The 22,848-nt window shown below is 49.8% G+C and overlaps 1 protein-coding gene across 1 annotated transcript; it reads right to left on the bottom strand.

Annotated features, from left to right (window-relative positions):
- Positions 1 to 225: 225 nt before the first annotated feature.
- On the bottom strand, positions 226 to 22,640 carry CA6 (carbonic anhydrase 6). The gene is made up of 8 exons (XM_047791557.1): positions 22,354 to 22,640; positions 20,163 to 20,342; positions 13,274 to 13,422; positions 12,152 to 12,244; positions 9,004 to 9,073; positions 5,188 to 5,345; positions 2,545 to 2,668; positions 226 to 678 (listed from the first exon to the last, which is right to left on the bottom strand). Exons 1-8 carry the CDS (start codon positions 22,430 to 22,432, stop codon positions 578 to 580), a joined length of 954 nt encoding a protein of 317 aa, XP_047647513.1. The 5' UTR covers positions 22,433 to 22,640; the 3' UTR covers positions 226 to 577.
- Positions 22,641 to 22,848: the final 208 nt, after the last annotated feature.

Here is a 22,848-nt window from a genome sequence, read left to right as displayed (position 1 = left end):
ATCCTTACCCCACTGAGTGAGGCCAGGGACTGAACCCCATGCTCCTGGATACTAGTTGGTTTCATAGCCTGCTGAGCCACCACAGGGACACCCTCTTCCTTTTTTTTTTTTCATCTCCATCCTGGAAATTCCTCCCACCTTGATCTTTGCCCCATCACCTGGGTCCCTCAGGGTGAGGCAGCGAAGGGACGTTTGAAGTGGTACAAGGGAAGAGGAAAGAGAAAGTTTTAAATAGCAAATTTCCGAAGTTATTTTATTCCATCTAAATGCTACAGGGCGGGTTTGAAAGGCAGTCAAATCAATGTGCTTGATTCTAGAGGAGGCTGGTTAGGGCTCCGGGTTCTTTAAAAGTCTCTTCCAGTCAATTTCCACGGGTAATGTCTAACTCAGTCCCTTCTCACTTCCCTTCATGGGTGATGGTGTCTCCTGCTTCAATCGGAGATGAACCAGGTGCCTCAATGGGAGCAGTGTGATCAGATATTCAGGATTCCAGGACTCCGTGGAGACAAGGCAGGGCTTACACATCAAGGTCATTTTTACTCCGTGGAGACAAGGCGGGGCTTACGTGTCAAGGTCATTACCATGGTCTTTTTCCCTTTGCTTTCTTCTGTTCAATAACTCTTCTCAGGTATTCCAGGTTATTTTCAATATTGTTTAGATAAAAATGGAGCTCAGAGCCTAAAGTATATCAAAAGAAGAGTGAAGAAAAAGTCAGAACTTTGGGTCCCCACGAAAACAAGGACTGCAGGACTGCCAGACACCCATTCCTACACAGGAAGTATTTTTGACTCCTCCGAATGGCCTTCGTGGTCCCATCCATTGGCTTCAAACATCTTTGCCATGTCTGAATTTAGGCTTGGACGCTGCCAGAATCCAAGGGGTGACATGTCCAAGATGGTTCTACCCACCTTGGTTTCTCATGCGATGCTCAGTAGACTTTATGCTCAGAATGTGTGGCTGTTTTCTAATAAATACATAGCAAGAGGGCTGGATTTGGCCATTGTCTTGTGTTTATACCTGACCTTGGTTTCGCCAGTCATTTGTCCTTGATGCATTGATCCTATCAACCATCTGCTATGGAATGCTGTAGAATTATGCACTATCACTAGGGTCACACAACTGGGTTGCTACCTAGAAGTCTGGCCCAGAAGGAGGATGGAGCTGAAAGATGGCGATGAGGCTCAGTTCTTTGTTCTCCTCTCAGCAAAGGGAGACCATCATTCAGATCCCCTGGCCGGGGCGGGAGAGGAAGTCCTTTCACTGTCTACTGGGAGGTGGAATAATTATCCTAAATATCAAATCCCAGGCGGGAGGGCCATGATGGACATACCGCAAGACAGGACACTCTCATCTACGTCTAGAACACCTGAGCTCCCTCCCGAGGGTACACTGGAGTGACACCCCCACCCCCCATGGAAAGAGCAACTGAGATGTGGCAGATAGGAAACGCTATCATCTGTTTGTGCCTTTTGCAAGGATAGTGTTCAATTTTATTAGGTAAAACAGGGAGCATAGTAAGATCAGAACAAGGAGACCCATCAGTGGGTCTGAGCTCCCTTTGTTTAGCCTGCTAGAGCCTGGACCTGTTAGGAGGATGCCTCCCCTTAGAAAAAGAAATCATCACTGTTAATACAGCATTAAATATAATTTGGGGAATTTGTAATTATCGTTGGTGTCATTTTTTCCTCTGTTAGTATCGTATTAAAGGCTCAAACTGATGCAGAGGAAAACAGCACATGAACCAGGAAGGAGTGATGGGCCCAGTTCTTTGTTCTGGACTTTCACTGTGTTGGGGAGTGTGCGTGGGTATTTTAAAGATTTGAAAGATGTGTGTGGACCAATTCTCCGATATTGTATTAGAGGATATAAAGGCATGAGGGAGGATTAACAGAAATATATCGTAAGGACAGTGCATTCATGGAGTTGTAGAGTTCACCACACCTCTACAGAGAATCAGACAAAATAAAGATGAGAAATCACAGAATATTTATATGCTTGCAACCATAGAAGCGAGGTGAGCCAACAATGCGGTTTGGAGCCTGACCCACTGGATTAAAGGGTCCAGGGGAAGATGGACTCCTCGAGCCTATTTCCAGCACCCTGGGGCCTGGGGCTCGATCCTCAGGAAAGTGTAGTACACAACACGTGGTCGAGTTATTCCCCACCTTGAGGGAATTTGTAAGAGGAGTTGGGGATGGGTTTGTAATATAGACAGATAGAGATGTGTGTGGGAAATAATTTGAGCTGGATTTGATACGGTTACCTTGAGCCTCTGCACTTCTATGGGAGCATCTGGATGTTGCTGACATCTTGCTTCTCCTAGTGTCTCTGGGCAAGACGAGGTGGGTCATAAATCACCTAGCTGCTCATCCCCATCGCCTTCCCTGTTCTACTTTGCCCAAGCCCTGCACAGACCGGTCCCCCTGCGCCGCCTCCTGTTTAGATGCCTCTCCTTGCCTTACTGTCGCCAGAAGAGATGGGTCCACCCAGGGAAGGAAATTAGAATTGCAGACTGCGAAACAAACAAGCATTGATTTCACTCACGAGGGTTAGGGAGAGACTTGAAGTTGGCCTCCACCACTCTGTGGTTCAGGGGCTGGGTTCTGCGGTAATCATTGTGGATGGTCTTGTTCTGGTCATTCAACAAGGAATTCTGTAGCTTCCAAACCTGCGGGCAGCATAAAGGGACTTCAGAAGAGGAAGAGGTGCTGGGTGATTTTTTTTAAAGTTTAGTTAGCAATTGAACTATGACTGAGATTAATATAACCCTGATAAAATGGTGGTGAGATTTCAAGTCCAGAAATGGTTCTGGGTACTATGCGCCAGGCATAGCATCCATCCATCCATCCATCCATCCATCCATCCATCCACCCATCCATCCATTTCTCCAACCATCTCTTTTAATCTTTTTCTATGAGTATTTGGTCAACAGTAGAAAGAAGAGAAAGAAGTAAAGAGACATATCAAATACCAAGGTCAATTTCTGTTTATCTGAAAATGTCTGTATTTTGTCTACATCCTTGAGAGACATTTTTGCTGCATGCAGAACTCTAGGCTGGCTATTCACTTCTCTCAGTGCTTTGAAAACACGGTTCCACTGCTTTCTGACTTTTGTTGTTGCTGCATTGAACCAACTTTTCATCTAATGATATTTCTTTTCTAAAAATTTGTCTTTTCTGTCTGGCTGATTTTGAAATCTTCTCTTTGACTCTGATATGTTGTGGTTTCACTGTGATGGGTTTAGTATGGGCTTCTTTTTGTTTTCATTGATTCATTGGGCTTCCTGAATACATGATGTGGTATGTTTCAACCCCCTGGAAAATTGTCAGCCAACATTTCTCAAAGTATCCTTCTTTATTCTACCTGTCTTCTCCCTCTACACTTTCAACTAGACCTTTGTTGGCTCTTTCTAGTATAGTCTCTATATCTCTTTACTTCCTTTTCATATTTCCATCTCTTTTTCTTCTCATGCTACATTTTACATAATTTTCTCAGCCCTGTCCTCCAGTTGACTAATTCTTTCTTAAACTGAGTCTAACATGTTATCAAACCCATTCGTTGGGTGGTTCATTTCAGTTACTATTGTTCCATTTCTAGAAATTAACAACTCATTTTTTAAATTCAAGTTTACTTGGTCATTTTTCCCTTTTTACTTTTTATTTTTATTTTTTGTCTTTTGAGGGCCGCACCCACAGCATGTGGAGGGGTCTAATCGGAGCTGTTGTTGCCAGCCTATGCCACAGCCACAGCAACGCAGGATCCGAGCCACATCTTCGACCTACACCACAGCCCACGGCAACGCCAGATCCCCAACCCACGGAGTGAGGCCAGGGATTGAACCTGCAGCTTCATGGTTCCTCGTTGGATTCATTTCCGCTGCGCCACGATGGGAACTCCTACTTGGTCATTTTTATACTTTGCTGTTTTCTCATGTTTAAAACTCTTGTACATATTACATGTGTTTAATTGTACATATATTCATTCTTTATATATATTAAACACATTTTATATTAACTGACCAACAATTACACTATCTGAAATCTTTGTAGGACTAATTCTGCTGACACTCACTCATAGTGCCTTCTTCCTGGTATTTTGTGATTTTTTTTTAAAAATTGAGCTCATTTCAGGTAACTTTATTCACGGAAATTCTTCTAGATCTGGATTTAAGGTGCATTTTTCCTGAGATAATTGACACTGACTTTTGTTAGGCAACTAGGGGCACTTCCAATCTGGTTGTAAATGTTTTTGTGTGGGTATAAGGATAGGGGTCTTTCCACATTTTCCGAGAGTAGGGAAATGGAAAGTTTAAAAAAAACAACTCTTGGAGTTCCCATTGTGGCACACAGCAGTAATGAACTGATTAGTATCTCTGAGGATGTGGGTTCCATCCTTGGCCCTGCTCAGTGGGTTAAGGATCTGGCATTACTGTGAGCTGCGGTGTAGGTCGAAGATGCAGCTTGGGTCCAGTGTTGCTGAGGTTGTGGTGTAGGCTGGCAGCTTCAGCTCCAATTATACCCCTAACCTGGGAACTTCCATATGCCATGGGTGCAGCCTTTAAAAAGACAAAAAACAAAAAACAAAAACAAAAGGAAAACTATTTGTTTCTGAGGAAGACCATCACCCAGAAGGAAATAGCTTTGCTTTGCAACCTCAGTAACATTCGTCCTTATTTAATTTAACAAATGCTTATTACCTGCCCGTGCTATGCTGAAGGACAAAAGGTGTCTGATATAGCTCCTCTCCTCAAAGGGCTACAGGCATTTTCAACTGTAATGGGCAACATATGAAGCTGTCCTTCTTGCAGGAAGTCACTGATGAAGTGAGAATGTAAGCTCCATGAGGACAGGGGTTTTATATATCAAAGGCCTAAAATCGTACCTGGCAAGAGCAGCACTCAATCAATATTTGCTTTTACTGTGCAATTCTTCTCCTACAACTTGGATCAGGCCCCAGTCCTTTTGTTGCAGGCCCTGTAAGTTTCTTGAATTCCCTGATGCCTGTTTGTCCATCTCATCTACAGCACTAGTGAGACCACCCGTGGCAACACAGGGGAGGCACTGCAGCCCTGAGCACGGAGAACACTGTAGGATCCCAGGAGTTGGCAGGAGGTGAGATGTGGGAAAGCATTCTTGGAACCCAGGCCATTAAAAGGAGGGACTTTGATAAAGTGGCTCCATGCATTACCTGCGTCCTGGAGAGCTTGACAGTATCTGCAAGCACAAACCAGTGGACATTCTCAGTACAGGGAGGAGTCGTGAGTGAGCCCTGGTAGCTGTAGTAGGAGTGGAGGTTCTCAGGGAGCATGTCCTGAAGGTTAAGGCTGCTCAGAACTGTGGTTTGTCCTAATAGAAGGGACGAGAGATTCAGGAAGTTAAGGACCACTGCTGCCCTTGGGAGGACAGCTCCGGCTCCAACCTCCCCATCTTTTAATCTCCTGATGTAAGCAGAGGGACATGGAAACGATCCACCAGTGTGCTGCTTCCTGGAAAGGGTGAAGCACAAAGACTTTGGGGAGAGACCCACTCGAAGACCTCCTCCTGGCTGAGGGGCCCTGGCTGGGTGCTCACTTGTCTGGATAAAGGGAGGGTAGAGGGGAGTTTGCGTATAAAGTACTGGCATTGGAGTTCCCATCGTGGCTCAGCAGTTAATGAACCCGACTAGCACCCAGGAGGACGCAGGTTGGATCCCCGGCCTTGCTCAGTGGGTTAAGGATCCGGTGTTGCCATGAGCTGAGGTGTAGGTTGCAGAGGCAGCTCAGATTCCGCATTGCTGTGGCTGTGACATAGGCCAGTACCTACAGCTCCAATTCAGTCCCAGTCTGGGAACCTCCATATGCCTCAGGTGCCTCCCTAGAAAGCAAAAATAAATAAAGTTCCAGCACTGGATCAGCACACAGGAAAGTACTCACAAGTGTAGCCCCCACCCCCCATCATCGCTGTCAGGCAGAGGACACGTTTTACGATAAATGAAAGAAATTAATGATGACTCCTGGGCACTGTGGGGTAAGTGCTCTCAAGGACAGAAGAAAAGTCCTTGGTTTGTGCTCATTTAGAAGAATGGGGGGAGAGTAGGGGAGAGAGGAGAAAGGCAGAATCAGAGCTAAGCGAGCCCTTCCCACCATGCCCACTGGGAACCAAGCTCAGCCCCAGGTGGGGTGTAGGGAGGGGGACTTCCTACGGGCCTCCGAAGCCTCCACGGCACCCACAGTTATCGCTGCATCTAGAGAATTCCTCTTTTGTTGATGTGAGTGACGATGAGTCCCCGAACTCAGCATGAAATTATCAAAGCAACATGGAGGCAAGTTGAATTTTGCTTCACTTTCCCGGAGCACTTTTGCATTTTTGTTTAATACCTTGGTCTATACCTCAATAGGCTTGTTTAACCAAGGCCATGAAGCCTAGCAGACGCACAATCCCTTGAGTAGGCAGATTTCTCTTTCATTGTTACTGGAGAGGTTTCAAGAAATACCCTTCTAAAGGGCTCTAGAGCAGAGATTTTTGTTTCCTAACTCCAATACATTTAAGTGAGTAGAGAATTCCAGAACCATGGTGGAGCCACTGTGGAAAACCACGTGGTAGTTCCTTAAAACATGAAACATAGAATTACCGTATCGTCCAGCAATTCCATTTCTGGGAATAGACCCCAAAGAATTGAAAGCAGGGGGCGGAAAACAACAGGACCAGCTGATGGTTCGGGTGTGGGGGGTTTGTGGAAAGAGGAAAGTCAAGAAAGATTTGGAGGAGGACGCCCTTTGCTGAAATGAGAAAGTCGGTTTAGGGACAAGCCTGCAACGGGCCAGGAATATAGTTCTGTTTTGGCCGCATTACGTATTGGATCCATTTGGCAACACCAGGTAAACAGCTGGATGAAGGAACCCAGAGTTCAGAGGGACGCTGGTGTTGCGGGCCCTATTGATCGGACGGGAAATTTTTTTGAATCAGGAAAGGTGTGGGGATCCATCAGCAGAAATGGACTATCTGAGGGCGGTGAGTTCAAGGAAACTCTTGGATCTACCGCAGGCCTGTGGCGTCTCCTGACAGCTTTGTTCACGGTCTGTAGGTCAACCAGATGGCTCTCGCCTTGATTTCGCCTCACCTGTCCTACTAATGCCGTGGCTGCGGGAGGAGCAGATAGAGAACTGGGGAGTCCACAGCCTAGGGATGGTGGTCCAGCCCCCGGGACTAAATGAGGTCCCCAAGAGATCAGAGTGGTGGCACACACACCCCCCCTCATTAGGGCAGGAGCCCGGAAGAGAGAGCAAGGGAGCAGGGCTGGGGCGGGGGCGTGCCCCGAGTAAGGGCCGCGTGTAACAGGTCAATGTTTGGAGCTGGGTTAAGAGCAGAAGTGTGGCCAGGAGGTCTGACCCCAGGGCCGACCTTGAAGGTTTGGGGTCAGAAAAGAGAAGAGGGCAATAGGAACTCTTTCAAGGGTTCAAGCTGAGGATAGAGTGGAAGCTCAGGGGATGGTGGGGTCCAGAGAGACTTTGGTTTGTCTTTGGAAGTGGAAGGAACGTGAGCCCAGAGCCGGGTGCTGAGTGGAGCAATCCAGTGAGATGCGGGGGGTGAAGGGGGACGGGCAGGAGAAAAGACCCTGAGAATGAGGGTTGGCACCCCCATGGGAGGGCGGTCCTGGACCAGAGTGGGGACCTCACCTCAAGAGTAACCCAGGGAGTTCTCGTCGTGGCGCAGTGGTTAACAAATCCGACTAGGAAGCATGAGGTTGTGGGTTCCATCCCTGGCCTTGCTCAGTGAGTTAAGGATCTGGCGTTGCCGTGAGCTGTGGTGTAGGTCGCAGACATGGCTTGGATCCCACGTTGCTGTGGCTCTGGTGTAGGCTGGTGGCTACAGCTCAGATTCGCCCCCTAGCCTGGGAACCTCCATATGCTGCAGGAACGGCCCCAGAAAAGGCAAAAAGACAAAAAAAAAAAAAGAGTAACCCAGGAGCGGATCTGGAGTTTGGTCAGGTAGGGAGGGTTAAGAAGATGAGAGTTGCCGACTCTCTTCTCCATGAAGTGCAAGGCGAATGCAAGGCCCTTCGAGGAGAGCCAGGGAGGGGTCTGGGGCCAAGGAGGAGGGGCTTCTGGAGAGAGGCAAAGAGGTGATGCAGTAATTTTGGAGAGGGGAAAAGCCAACACCCAGAGTGGTATTTTAGGATTCCTGGGCAGTGTTAGTATGTGCTTATATTTGAGGCTATGAATGAAGTTAGAGGCTATTTCTCTCCAGGCATAATCAGCCCTTTGGCTTCAGGCAGTGAATAGGTGGGAGCTGGTCTGGGGCTTTGCCAAGTGAGCTTGTGGTGGGATGGAGGGGCAAGGTCACGGAGGGCATGTGCCCGTGGAATCCAAGCTGGATGAAGACGGGTGAGAGGCCTGCGACGGGACTAGCAGTGAGAACGTGGAGGCCCCGGATTGGAGGGGTGAGGACCGAGGTCAAGGAGCTGGCGTCTGGGGGATGTGGCCAAAATGGGATGCTTCAAGCCAAGGCTACAATACGGATGTGGTTACCGCTCAAGGTCAAGGGTGGACCAGGGGCATGGGTGAACCCTCTAACAAGAACCCCGCCTTCTGGTGGCAGAGAGGAGGGAGTCCAGCCCGGCGTCTGCAGCTATCGTCCCCATGATGAGTTGCTTCACGCTCCAGAGTCTTCTCAGCTTGACGCCAAGGAAGACACCCTCTCTAGAGACCAGAGTCATCACCACCCCCTGGGGGCCAGAGGTGAGCAGCACTTAAATGAAGCTCTCCTGCATCAGAGGAACTCTGGCCCTCCAGACATTCCAGTCGTGGGAGTCGACAGGGGGAGTGTGTGAACAGGTTCTCAGAGGCGGGCACAGCCTGTGCCAACCACGGGAATTGCTGAGAGAGACCTGGCACGGGGAGGGGAGTGCCCTCTGGCAGGTTCACCTGCCACCCTCCCCACCAGCAACACGTCCCCGCTCCCCTGTGCCCCATCGCACACACGCTCCTCCCTTTTCCTTCCTGCAGCCACCGTTGGTCTCTCCTACCTGGATTCCGGATGTTCTTCAGGTGAGAAATGAAGTTGCTGTAGTAAGTGTTTTCGGCGTAATCCTTGATCTGCAGGAGAAGCAGAGCAGTTGTAACAGGGCCGGGCCCTCTAACCAGGACTGTCTCCCCCAGTCCAGCTCTTTGGTCCTCCAGCTGATGGAGGCAGCCCATCCATGGCAGCCCGTCCATGTCCTAGGAGCTCTGGGGGAGATGGTCTAGCTGCACTTTGCCACCAGCAGCCTGGGCTCACCAGTCTCCTCCAGGGGCACAAGATCTAAAGCATCTGGGCAGCTTCCAGGGAAAGGAGCTTCTGGGTGGTGACGGGTGATGTGTCCTCAAGGCGTGGCCAAAAGCCACTATTCAAATATCCCCAGTGACTGCCGGGGGCAATGTCAGCCATAGGCTGATGCATGCTTGATGAGAGCAGCTTGCTCTCCAGAGCTCCCTCTCCAGCGCTCCCTCTGCATCCTCAGGACTTTAGACCGGGCGGAGGAGACCCAGATGTCCAAGGCAAAACTGCTCCGATTCTGAATGCTGCCACCCTTTATTTTTTGTACCAGTGTTGACTTTTTAGAAGTCATAAAAGCTGCTTTTGGTGAATAGAAGTCTGTGGACAGTGGTCCTCTCCCATCACTGATGTTCATTCTCCCACTGGGTATAAATTCAGTGGACAATTACCATATGATATCACTTACATGTGGAATCTAAAATATGGCACGAATGGAGTTCCTGTCATGGCTCAGTGGTTAACGAATCCGACTAGGGTTCGATCCCTGGCCTTGCTCAGTGGGTTCAGGATCCAGCATTGCCGTGAGCTATGGTGTAGGTCGAAGACGTGGCTTGGATCCTGCGTTGCTGTGGCAGTGGTGTAGGCCGGCAGCTACAGCTCTGATGAGACCCCTAGCTTGGGAACCTCCATATGCCACGGGTGCGGCCCTAGAAAAGACAAACGAACAAACAAAATATGGCACAAATGAGCTTATCTATGAAACAGAAACAGACCCACAGACCTAGAGAATAGACTTGTGGTTGCCAAGGGGGTTGGGGGGGAGGCACTGGGAGTTTGGGGTTAGTAGATGCAAACTCCTACATAGAGAAGGAGAGACAACACGGTCCTACTGTGCAGCACAAGGGACTGTGCTGGGATAGACCAGGATGGGAAAGGATATTGAAAAAAGAATACGTATGTGTATACCCGCGTCATTTTGCTGCACGGCAAAAATCAACATTCTGTACATCAACTACACTTCGATACACAATTTTCAAATAAATTTAGACTTTTTTGGATTTCTGACTGCCATAAGTCTGTTTTCTAAACCCCTCTTTTATTTTATTTTATTTATTTTTTTGGTTTTTTCAGTGCTGCACCTGCAGCATAGGGAGGTTCCCAGGCCAGGGGTTGAATCAGAGCTGTAACTACCAGCCTCCACCACAGCCCACGGCCACACCAGATCCTCAACCGACTGAACGAGGCCAGGGATGGAACCCGCGTCCTCAGGGATACTAGTCAGATTCGCTTCCGCTGAGCCACGGTGGGAACTTCTCATCTCTTTCTGGTTCCTCTGTTCTACCTCTTGTGTCAAATGTTTTTAGTGTACTCGTAATTGCTCTAGTGACTACAATATACGACTTATCACAGTTATGTCAGGCTAATGCCAGCTTAATTCCAGTAAAACAGAGCAACTTTGTTCCAATATAAGCTCTATTTCTTCCCCATCCTTTTTCTTCTGTTTCTGTCATATATATAGTAGCATCTACATACATTGTAAAGCTAACACTGCCAGGGTGTAATTATTGCTTCAACAATCTTAACGGTTTTTGTTTTTTTTGTTTTTTTTTTTTAAGAAATTAGGAGTTCCCTTTATGGCTCAGTGGTTAATGAACCCGACTAGGAACCATGAGGATGCAGGTTTGATCCCTGGCCTTCCTCAGTGGGTTAAGGATTCAGCATTGCCATGAGCTGTGATATAGGTTGCAGATGTGGCTTGGATCTGACATTGTTGTGGCTGTGGCTGTGGTGTAGGCTGGCAGCTGTAGCTCTAATTTGACCCCCAACCTGGGAAATTCCATATGCCACAGGTACGGCCCTAAAAAGCAAAAAAAAAAAAAAAAAGAAAGGAAGAAAGAAAGAAAAGAAATTAAAAGAAGACAAGACTGGGAGTTCCTGTTGTGGTACAGTGGAAATGAATCCAGCTAGAATCCATGAGTATGCGAGTTTGATCGCTGGCCTTGCTCAGGGGGTCAAGGATCCAGTGTTGCCGTGAGCTGTGGTGTAGGCCAACAGTTGTAGCTCCAATTTGACCCCTAGCCTGGGAACTTCCATATGTTGTGGGTGTGGCTCTAAAAAGCAAAAAAAAAAAAAAAAAATAGGAATGATATCTACACCACAGCTCACAGCAACAGGAACTTCCATATGCTACAGGTGCAGCCAAAAAAGTTCTATCTCCCGAGTCACTCTTGGTCTACGCAGAGTCAGTTCCTATTGACTATTTTTTTTCTCCTAAATATGATTCTCATTGTCCCATTTCTTTGCATGTCCAACTTTTTGTCCCTCACTGCACATTTTAGATAGTATATAGTAGCAAATCCCAGTTCTGATTGTTGTTTGTTTGTTTGTTTTAGGGCCGAAGCTGCAACATATGGAGGTTCCCAGGCTAGGGATCTAATCTGAGCTGTAGCCACCAGCCTACACCACAGCCACAGCAATAGCAACGTGAGATCCAAGCCGCATCTGTGACTTATGCCACAGCTCATGGCAACGCCGGATCCTTAACCCACTGAGCGAGGCCAGAGATCGAACCTGCGTCCTCATGGATACTAGTCAGATTGGTTTCCCCTGAGCCATGACAGGGACTCCCATTTGTATCCTTTTTTAAGTTTCCGAATGTAAGCGCCATCATCCCATGTTTGTTTTCCACGGTCTAACTTCACTTAATATGAGACTCCCAGGACCTTCCATGTTGCTGCAAATGGCATGATTTTGTTCTTTTTTGCGGCTGCATTTCCAGTTAAATTTCGGATTGGTCTCCCGCTTGCCCCCCACCTCCACGAGGGCTGTAATCTCAAACTGACACAGCTGCAAGTTTTCCCTGATTTTTGACTTTTCTGCCACCCGTGTATAACATCGCCTGTGCCGTCTCGGCCTACCTCGAAGAGGGCTGCCAGCACAGCCAAGCCGTCCGGGGCCATCTGGGCTTCATCGTAGCTCTTGTATTTGGAATTGTAGTGGACGACGTGAACCTGCAGGAGCAGGAAAGCGAAGGTCAAGGGCAGTTCCTGCAGACTTCAAGGGCTTTAGGTTCTCAGAGAAGGAGGAACACAAAAAATGACACATCGTGCGATGCCTCAGCCTGACCCATGTCAATAACGGCCCTCTATCTGGGCTACGAGGTCTATCAAGACCAGAAGTTTCTCCAAGAGTGCAAAGAGCATGAGTGGGACTCTGGGGAGACGGCAGTTCAGCATCCCCCAGGCAGACAAGCTGGCAGAGCCCAGGGGGTCCTGTGAGGCCAGGGGGTCCTCCTGAGGTCTCCCTAGAGTGCGCATGAGCCCCTTTTACCCCAGGAGGCCACTGTGAACCCGTGGTCATCCTAAGCAAGAGAGGGAACCAGCAAACCTCCCACACAGAAATCCAGCTGAAATCAAAGAGGGCTTGTCCCAGTCTGTGGGCTGTAAACTCCCGCCTTGGGGTGACTTCTGTCGGGGCAGGAACCCTGCCTCAACTCCCAGCATAAAGCAGTGATCAGTGAATAGTTGTGAATGAATGAAAAACGAACTCAGAAGTTCCCGTTGTGGCACAGCAGAAATGAATCTGACTAGTATCCATGAGGATGTGGGTTCAATCCCTGGCCTTGCTCAGTGGATCAGGGATCCGGCATTGCCATGAGCCATAATGTAAGTCGCAGACACAGCTCAGATCTGGCACTGCTGGGCCTGTAGCGTAGGTCAGCAGCTTTAGCTCCAATTCGACCCCTAGCCTGGGAACCTCCATACGTCGCGGGTATGGCCCTAAAAAGGCACAAAATAAAAATAAACTCAACCTCAGGGTGACTTGACTCGCCATTGCACCAAGTCTTTTTGGCTCTTTTAACAGGAAAAGTGAGGAGCTCCCCAGTGGCACAGCAGGTTAAGGATCCAGCATGGTCACTGCCATGGCGCAGGTTTGATCCCTGGCCCGGGAACTTCCTCATGCCCCAGGCAAGGCCAAGAAAAAAAGAAAAGAAAAGAAAAGTGACTACGGGGCTTGAAAGAAAGAGGACCTCAAGGTACCTCGGTCACATATCTGATCCCATCAATGGTGTGCTCAGAGCCACTGATCTCGGAGAACGCACCACCCCAGTGGAAGTGCATCTGCTTGGCTATGTACTGGGTGCCGTCGGGGGCCGTCAAGCGCATAGTGGAGGGCAGGCTGATCTGTACTGGAAGAGAAGACCGAGGGGGGTGGGGGCAGGTCGTCTTCTGATGGGCGAGGATGGGTCAGGCCACCAGGGGAGGCAGCTCCTCTGGTCGCCTGCCCTCTCCTGGGGCAAGCTGGTACTGCAGACTGGCTTAGACTGTCCCCAGCCCGGCCACCCAGGCGAAGAGGCCACAGCACATGGGGCAGGATGGGGACCAGGCACTGAGTAACCCGGGCTGGACAAGCACTTCTCCCAGGGCACAAGCTTCCCACCCAGGACCCGAAGGTCAGAGGAGGGACCACCAAGCGGTTAGCCCGAAGGAAGGGGGAAGCCCTGATAAAAGGTGGCCCAAGAGTGTGGAATCCCTCCTGGCTGGTGTTGGAACTTGCCCACAGCAGAGAAGCCAGAAACAGGGCCTCTTGGGACTATTTTGATTACTTTGACTACACATCTCGAGTCTTCTGTAAGGTCAAGTTGAGGAGATTCTCTTTTCCACGATGTGGTTAAAATCTCCATCCCGTGCAGGCTTCTAGAACCAGCCCAGCTAACAGCCGCATCCCACTTCATAGAAGGGAGCAGCCCGGGGGGGGGGGCAGGGCTTCAATTCTTCTATTTTATGAACAGGCAAGGGGACCCAGCGGCGGAGAAAGGAGTCACCCCGGTTGGGGCAGAGCTGGGCCAGAGCTGGGCGCGCACAGCCAGTGACCAGCCTCAGCGAGTCTTTAGAAGACAAGAGACCAAATTCTGCACCAAGTCAGGGACCACGGGCGCTCTCGGCTTGGAATCGAATGGGGTGTGATTATCAACAGATAAGCTCCAATGTCAGGTTCCTGCCCATGGAGAAGCGGATCCCTCCTCCAGCTTCTTCCTGCCTCAAGCCCTCCAGACGTCCGACAGGGAGGTCACTCTGGCCCAACAGGGGCCCTGTTCATGCCACTGGCTCAGGCCTTAGAAAAACCTCTTTATTCTGCAGTGAGCCAGGCAGAAGGGAGACATGAACCATGACCCCAGAAAGGGACCAAGAAAAATATCGGTGACGGTATAATTTAGGACTTGGAAAGGGACCGTAACATCTGTCCCGTTAACAAAGGTTTCTTACTCAGAGGCATCAAAGGAGTTCCCTGGTGGCCTAGCAGTTAAGGATTCGGCATTGTCGCTGCTGTGACACAGGTTCAGTCCTTGGCCTGGGAACCTCCACATGCTGCGGGCATGGTCAAAATAAATAAATAAATAAGTCATCAAAGGTGGTTATAAACAAGTAAGTTTTCTTTCTTTCTTTTTCTTTTTTGGCTGCCCCACAGTATATGGAGTTCCTGGACCTGGAATCAGATCTGAGCTGCCGTTGTGACCTGTACCTCAGCAACGTCAGATCCTTTAGCCCACTGCTCTGGATCAGGGATCAAACCCGTGTCCTAGCGCTGCAGAGACACCGCTGATCCCATTGCACCACATGGGGAACTCCAACAAGTAAGTTTTCTTAAAGAGCAAATATTAGGTATCTGATATTGTTCAGTGTCCCCTTCTTCCCTTGCAAACTGTCTAAAGCAGCAGGAAGCTGTGCTTCATAACAGAAAAGGCCATTCGTAAGGAGGAAACCAGCCTCAGAAATTTCTACATGCCCTTTGGCAGAACAGGTGCTTTGTATTCGGTGCTTAACATGCGGCCAGCTTCACACAAGAGAGAGGTGCAGCCAGGAGTTCCTGTCGTGTTGCAGCGGAAACGAATCTGACTAGGAAACATGAGGTTTCGGGTTCGATCCCTGGCCTTGTTCGGGGGGTTCAGGATTTGGCGTTGCCGTGAGCTATGGTGTAGGTTGAAGACGTGGCTTGGATCCCGCGTTGCTGTGGCTGTGGTGTAGGCCGGTGGCTACAGCTCCGATGAAACCCCTAGCCTGGGAACCTCCATATGCCATGGGTGTGGCCCTAAAGAGACCAAAAAAAAAAAAAAAGTGCGGCCATCTGTGTCCAGAGGTTGGAGAGCTGAGGACAGTGCATCGCAGGAGGAGTAACAGAGACCATGCCCAGCCTGTTTTCCCTGAAACACACTTCTCTGCAGACACAGCGTCTCACTTCTCCAGCTTTAGCCCCAGAATCACAACAGCGAGACTGGAGAACGGCAGCACTTCTGAGCTTATCACTGAGCTCGTGAAAAGCAGGGGACAAAGATCTGTGCGCCCCCCGAAATCAATTGATTGATCTTCCAGAGGTGACTCCCCTTTTTTTGAAACGAAGTTCTTTTAAGACCCCAGGTTTTTTTTGTTTGTTTGTTTTGTCTTTTTGCCTTTTCTAGGGCCTCTCCCGTGGGATCCTGGATAAATCGTGGACCCAGAGAAGGACACTGTGGGCAAAGGATGCAATTTGAATGAGTAATTGTGTGGTACCAACACAGTCCAGTTATGAGAGGTAAAAATTAGAAGGCGCGGGAGGAGGGTACCTGGGAATACACTGTACTATTGCTGCATTTTTTTTCTAGCCTAAAACGAGTTCAAAATAGACGTTTTTTTACAAAGACAAAACCGGCCTTGCTCCTGCAGCTTTCAAAGATCAAAACCTACTCAGAATCCTGCCTCCCTCGTGGAGGCTTTTTAGGGCTTTGTCCTCTCATGCACAAGTCTTTCCCCCTTGGATGCATCCATCTATTCAGACTCTGTGCCAGATGCCAGGCTACGAGGATGAATGAGAAGTCGTCCTTCCTTTCAAGGAGCCAGACAAATGGAGTGGCTGATAGTACCTATTAAGAGAGCAGTATTCAGAGTTCCCATCGTGGCTCAGAGGAAACAAACCTGACTAGTATCCATGAGGATACAGGTTCCATCCCTGGCCTTGCTCAATGGGTTAAGGATCCGGCATTGCCATGAGCTGTGGTGTAGGTCGCAGACCCGGCTCAGATCCCATGTTGCTGTGGCTGTGGTGTAGGCAGGCAGCTGCAGCTCCGATTCGACCCTTAGCCTGGGAACTTCCATATGCCGAGGGTACAGCCCTAGAAAGACCAAAAAAAAAAAAAAAAAAAAGATGGAGACAGAGAGAGCAGTGCAGTTTCTCCTCCTGAACACTAAGGGCCTAGTACCTCCCACCTTTAAGATTTTCTGGAACCTAGGCATATGTGTTTTGGGGAATTTAAAAACTATTAATCGGGAGTTCCCGTCATGGCGCAGTGGTTAACGAATCCGACTAGGAACCATGAGGTTGCGGGTTCGGTCCCTGCCCTTGCTCAGTGGGTTAACGATCCAGCGTTGCCGTGAGCTGTGGTGTAGGTTGCAGACGCGGCTCGGATCCCGCGTTGCTGTGGCTCTGGTGTAGGCCAGTAGCTACAGCTCCGATTAGACACCTAGCCTGGGAACCTCCATATGCCTCGGGAGCGGCCCAAGAAATAGCAACAACAACAACAACAACAAAAAACACTATTAATCGATCAGTACTGGTCCACCAACTGTTACGTCCACAACAGAATAGAGAAACTGAGAATACGCATTAGAAAATTTTGTGGCAATTCAAATTTGTCTCAATTTGCAAGAGTGCTTTCAATTTCTCTTTGTTAAAGTGTAATTTTATGTCTACATTCTAATCTAAAAATAAAAATGGAAGGATACGAATATAAAGTGGACAGATAAAGTAGAATTTGAAATTAAAAACACAATACTATTGGAGTTCCCATCGTGGCGCAGGGGGAAACAAATCCAACCAGGAACCATGAGGTTGCAGGTTCGATCCCCGGCCTTGCTCAGTGGGTTAAGGATCCCGCGTTGCTGTGGCTGTGGTGTAGACCGGCAGCTGCGGCTCTGATTAGACCCCTAGCCTGGGGACCTCCATATGCTGCGGGTATGGCCCTTAAAAAAAAAAAAGACAAAAACAATAACAACATCAAAAAAAAAACAATACTATTTACACGAGTGTCCCCCAAATTAAATAGATAGGTACAAATCTAACAAACTACATACAAGATCCATATGAGGAAAAGTGGAAAACTCTGATGAGAGAAATCACAGAATAACGAAATAAATGGAGAGCGATTCCATATGCCTGGATAGGAAGACTCACAACTCAGAGATGCTGGTTCTTCTCAGTTGGACCCATAGATTCAGTGGGATCTCAGTCGGCATCCCAGCAAGTTATTTTTTGGCTACCCACACACTCGTTTGAAGGTTTACGTGGAGAAGCAGAAGACCCAGGAGAGCTGGCACAGGGTTTAAGGAGAGGAACAAAGACGGAGGCCCAAGACTACCCAACCTCAAGACTTGGTATAAAGTTTGGGTAATGCGGGCAGCGTGGTCCTGGTGCGAGGACACACAAATAGATCAGTGGGACAGAACAGAGAGCCCAGAAAGATAGCCGCTAGGTATATTCAACTCATCTTTACCAAAGGAGCAAAGCCGATACAACGGAGCAAAGAGAGTCTCTTCCTCAAACAGTGCGGGGACAACTCTGCATCCACATGCAGAAAAAAAAAAGAATCCAGACACCGACCTTACATCCTTCCCACAATTAGTTCAAAAAGGATCACAGGAGTTCCCGTCATGGCGCAGTGGTTAACGAATCCGACTAGGAACCATGAGGTTGCGGGTTCGGTCCCTGCCCTTGCTCAGTGGGTTAACGATCCGGCGTTGCCGTGAGCTGTGGTGTAGGTTGCAGACGCGGCTCGGATCCCGCCTTGCTGTGGCTCTGGCGTAGGCCGGTGGCTACAGCTCCGATTCAACCCCTAGCCTGGGAACCTCCATATGCCTCGGGAGCGGCCCAAGAAATAGCAACAACAACAACAACAAAAGAGTACTAAAAAAAAAGGATCACAGACCTACATGTAAAGTGCAGAACTACACAATTTCTAGAAGATAACATAGGAGAAAACCTAGATGACCATGGTGACTTCGGGTACGATGATGCCTTTTGTTTTTTTTGGATTTTTGGGGCCATACCCGCAGCATATGGACGTTCCCCGACTAGGGGTTGTATTGGAGCTCTAGCTGCCAGCCTCCACCACAGCCACAGCAACAGCAGATCCTTAACCCACTGAGTGAGGCCAGGGATCAAACCCGCATCCTCTTGGATACTAGTTGGGTTTGTTACCACGGAGCCACAAGGGGAACTCCCGATGATGCCTTTTTAGATAGCATAGCAAAGATGTGATCCATGAAAGAAAGAATTGAGAAGCCGGACCTAATTAAAATGTAGGACTTCTCTTCTGCAAAAGAGATTATCAAGAGGAGGAGAAGGAAAGCCACAGACTGGGAGAAAATGGCTCCCCAGGATGCCTCTGGTAAAGAATCGCTATTCAAAATACACAACGAACCCTTAAAATTCAACAATAAGAGAGCAAATACCCCAGAGACCATCAGCTCACCCAAGAAGATGTACAGATGGCAAATTAGCATATGAAAAGATGCTCCACCTTGTGTGTCACGGGAAGCACAACTTCAAACAGCACTGAGACCCCTGTACATCTGTATTAGAAAGGCCAAAATCGGGAACACTGATGACACCAAAGGCTGATGAGGCTGCGGAGCAGCAGCAGCAGCTCTCATTCATCGCTGGTGGGAATCCATAAAGGTGCAGCCACTTTGGAGGAGAGTGGGGCTGTTTCTCACAAAATTAAACACCCTCTCACCATACGATCCAGCGATCACACCCCTGGGCATTTACCCAGTAGAATTAAAAACTTAGGTCCACACAAAAATCTACACACTGCTTTCTTCATAATTACTGAAACCTGGAAGCAGCCGAGATGTTCTCAGTGGGGGGAATGAATAAACATACTGGTGCCTCCAGACCATGGACTCTCACTCAGGGCTAAAAAGAGAGGCGCTCTCAAGTCATGGAAAGACACCGAAGAATCGCGAATGCATGTGACCAAGTGAAAGAAGGCAATCTGAACAAGCTACATGCTTCTGCCCACCTGCTGGAAGCTTCTGAGAGTAACTTTGGAGACAGGAGCTCGACATGAATGATGAAATGAGACTTTCATGAATGATTTGTGGCGTTGAGTGATCCAAACCATGGGTTACCTGAGGGCTGCTGTGTATCTCGGAGGCAATTGGTTTTATTTCCTCAATCGTGCAAACAGTAAATCTCAGTCTTATGACATGCCCCCTCCCACCTGTGCTAATGGGCTGTAAATTGGCCCAGCCCAGGTGGGGGTGGAGAAGGACGTTTTCCAAAGAGGACATGGCCTAGGAAGCAGACATCCGGGGTCTGGGTCCTGCTCGCCACTAGAGACTGGGTGAGCCTGAGTGAAGTCCTTCGGCCTCCCAAAGCCTCTGGTTTCAACCTAAAAATTGCCCGTCCCCCCAGGCTTGTCCTGAGACTCGGAGGAGACGAGCCCACCGGAACAATCAGAGGGCTGTGTGCAGATGAAAAGCAGGATTTTACAATCAGCCACTCCAGGCTTCTCAAGTCCCAGCTTTTCAGGTCTGACCTTCACACATAGAGACCATGGCAGGTCAGACCAGGGCACAGATCAACGGAATACACAGGGGGGCGTGTGACTAGACGGCATTGCCTTTCTGTCGGCTGAGTTGCCCGCTAGGGGGCTGCTGGAGTCCGAGCGAGCTTGGAAAGAGGCCAGTGAGCAAGGAAGGGGCCAGCGGGGAACGGAGTCGGTGGAAAGATGCCGCAAAGCTTGGGAAGAGTCACCTGGTCTCAGGGCCTCAAAGCCCCTCCACCCCAAGTCTGAGGCCTGCAGCCCGAGGATCTCTGCACGTACAGCTGCCAACAGCCACTCCCCGCCAGCCTGCTGCCCACCCGGGGACGGGAGCCTGTGGCCCTCCGTACCTGTGTGGCCGTTGTTGATCATGGAGAACTCCCCCTCCTGGGCCTCGTAGCCTGTCAGGCTCAGGGCCCTCAGGGCAGGGTTGTACTGCACGCTCTTCCTCTGCACGTTGATGGGCGACTGTCTCCTCCCGTCGCAGTCGGGGTACTCCCTGGACCAGTGCGCTTCATCCAGCTCCCCATCTGACCCAGGAGAGAGCCAACGGGGTCACAGGTGTAGGGGCTGCCCAGCTGGGCCCTCCCCGGGGGCCCCTCACCCAGCGTGGAGGCCAGTGCTGACAGCTCAGAGCAGGGCCCGCCCAGCAGGAGGCCCACAGAGGCCACCCTCAGAGGTCTGCCTTCTAGAAAGGAGGCAGGAAGGACGTCACATCTAAATCAGCTCCAGGGGAGTTCCCATAGTGGCACAACAGGATGGGCAGCATCTCTGCAGCGCCAGGATGCAGGTTCAATCCCCAGCCCGGCACAATGGGTTAAAGGATCGGGCGTCGCTGCAGCTCAGATTTGATCCCTGGCCCGTGGAACTCCATATGCCGAGGGGCCACCAAAAATGGGCAAATAAAAATAAAAAAAAATAAATCCGTTCCATAGACCTTGTGGCTGGGGGCTTTGGCACGGATCCCTCACTTTCCTGCTCCAACCACAGGTCCTGAAAATCTGACTCAGTGTGAGGAAAGCAATGAATGTATTTAATACACAGCTTTGGCTTTTCCTTCGACTCACTGTCAGTGATAAATGTGCTGGGGGCTCCTTGAGCTTGGCTTTCCCAGGTTACTTTCCAGGGGCTTTGGGGCTTTTCCTCTCTTCCTGTGAACTGCTGTTGCCCCTTCCCAGCCCCCACCTCTATCACAGCCCCCTCCATGCTCTATGGCAGGACCTCCCTCCTCCTTCTGGCTCCCCCACTTTCAGTGGTTCTCAGCTTGGTAAAGACCGCTGGGTTCACACCTGTGGACTCAGGGCAAGAAAGAAGCATCAGGGTCAAAGTTGACCTAGAATGATTATTTGAAAAAATACCAAAGTAAGGAGATTTCTCTTTTTAAGGGGGTTCCTAGTCATAGTGGAGAGAGTGATAAAAACTAGTCACTACCAGGGTGACCTGACCTCCAACAGCTGTGGGGCCTGGTCTCCCCCATTTGCAACAGAGAATCGAGGTCTCTTTCCCTCTTAGGTTGTTTTGGGGGTTTCGTGGATGTCGTTGTTGTTTTTCTTTTGGGGCCAGCCCGAGGCTAGTGGAATTCCCAGCCCAGGGATCAGATCTGAGCCGCACTTGTGACCTATGCCACAGCTGCGGCAACGTCAGATTCTTTAAGCCACTGCACCGGGCTGGAGATTGAACCTGCGTTCTGGCTCTGCAAAGACGCCACCAATCCCATTCCACAATAGCAGGAACTGCTCCCTGAGGTTGTTGTGGGGTTTTTTGTTTGTTTGTTTTTGTCTTTTTAGGGCTGCACCCAGGGCCTATGGAAGTTCCCAGGCTAGGGGTCAAATCGGAGCTGTAGCTGCCAGCCTACATCACAGCCACAGCATCTTGGGATCTGAGCTGTGTCTGTAACCTACATCACAGCTCATGGCAACGCCAGGTCCTTAACCCGCTGAGCGAGGCCAGGGATCAAACCCACGTCCTCATAGATACCAGTTGGGTTCGTTTCCATGGAGCCACAACAGGAACTCCAGATGCTAGGATTTTCAACTTCACGTTCTGTAAGTGGGATTCAGGATGTGAGGTTGAGGTCTCGGCAGGGCCATGGTGACCAAGAGAAGCCAACCATGGAGACTGCGGGTTCTCGCCAATCCAGAGGTTCTGGATAAACCAGGTATCATGAAACTTCCTGGAAGAAAGCTCTCACAAACTTCGCACACCCTCTGAGGGGCCTTGGAGCGCCCCCTCTAATCGCTTTATTTTCCATCTCCATAAAGCAAGAGAGCAGATGGCTTTGCTGTCGGAAGCAGGCTCTCAAGCTAGCACCAGAGGCGGAAAAGCAAGAACCCAGCTGGTGAATCAGGGATCTGGGGGTGGGGGATCTCTGTCCTCTTCTCCTTAACCTAGGTCTGAGGTCAGCTGCTCTCTACCTGGCCGGAGATGCTGAGCCCCTGGGAGGAGATCCAACAGGTGCCATACCCCATCATCTGAAAGGCCAGGCATCATCTCCCTGGGGAGGGCAGGAAGGGAGCACGAAGCCCTTGGGATGGGCCTTACCTGAGTAGGTCCACTCAGCCCCATGCTGGGTCTGGGCCCCCAGCAGGAGCAGGAACAGCAGTGTGACCAGAGCTGTCATGATGCTGCAGGTCTGGGATCAGGGCCGATTCTGCGGAAGCTCTTCTTTTAAAGGCTCAGAAACTGTAAATAACAATTTACCAAGTCTGGCCAGCGGATCCACCCTCCGCAGCACCCACAGAAACAACAGCACCTCCCCACCTGGGCCCTCTGACCCGCTTCGCTCAGCCAGGTGCTGTGCACCTGCCTCAACAACAGTCACCACCGTGGCCACTTAGCCCAAGGGTTTGGTTGTTCGCTGTCTGATGTATGGAAAGTTGCTCGCAGGGTCACACAGTGCAGCCTTTGTGGACGGCTGACGACAGGCCAGGGGATGGCCCAAGGCAGAGAGGAGCAGGATGGGGAGGCTTTTCCAGAACAATGGCACTTCCTGTGCCCTTGCTCCTGGCAAGCCAGGCCCTGGAACTGGTGAGGAGC

The sequence above is a fragment of the Phacochoerus africanus genome, chromosome 8 (assembly GCF_016906955.1).
Source record: "Phacochoerus africanus isolate WHEZ1 chromosome 8, ROS_Pafr_v1, whole genome shotgun sequence".
In the NCBI taxonomy this organism is placed as follows: domain Eukaryota; kingdom Metazoa; phylum Chordata; class Mammalia; order Artiodactyla; family Suidae; genus Phacochoerus; species Phacochoerus africanus.
Note: the sequence above shows the minus strand (reverse complement) of the source record. Positions and strands in the feature narration are given on the sequence as shown.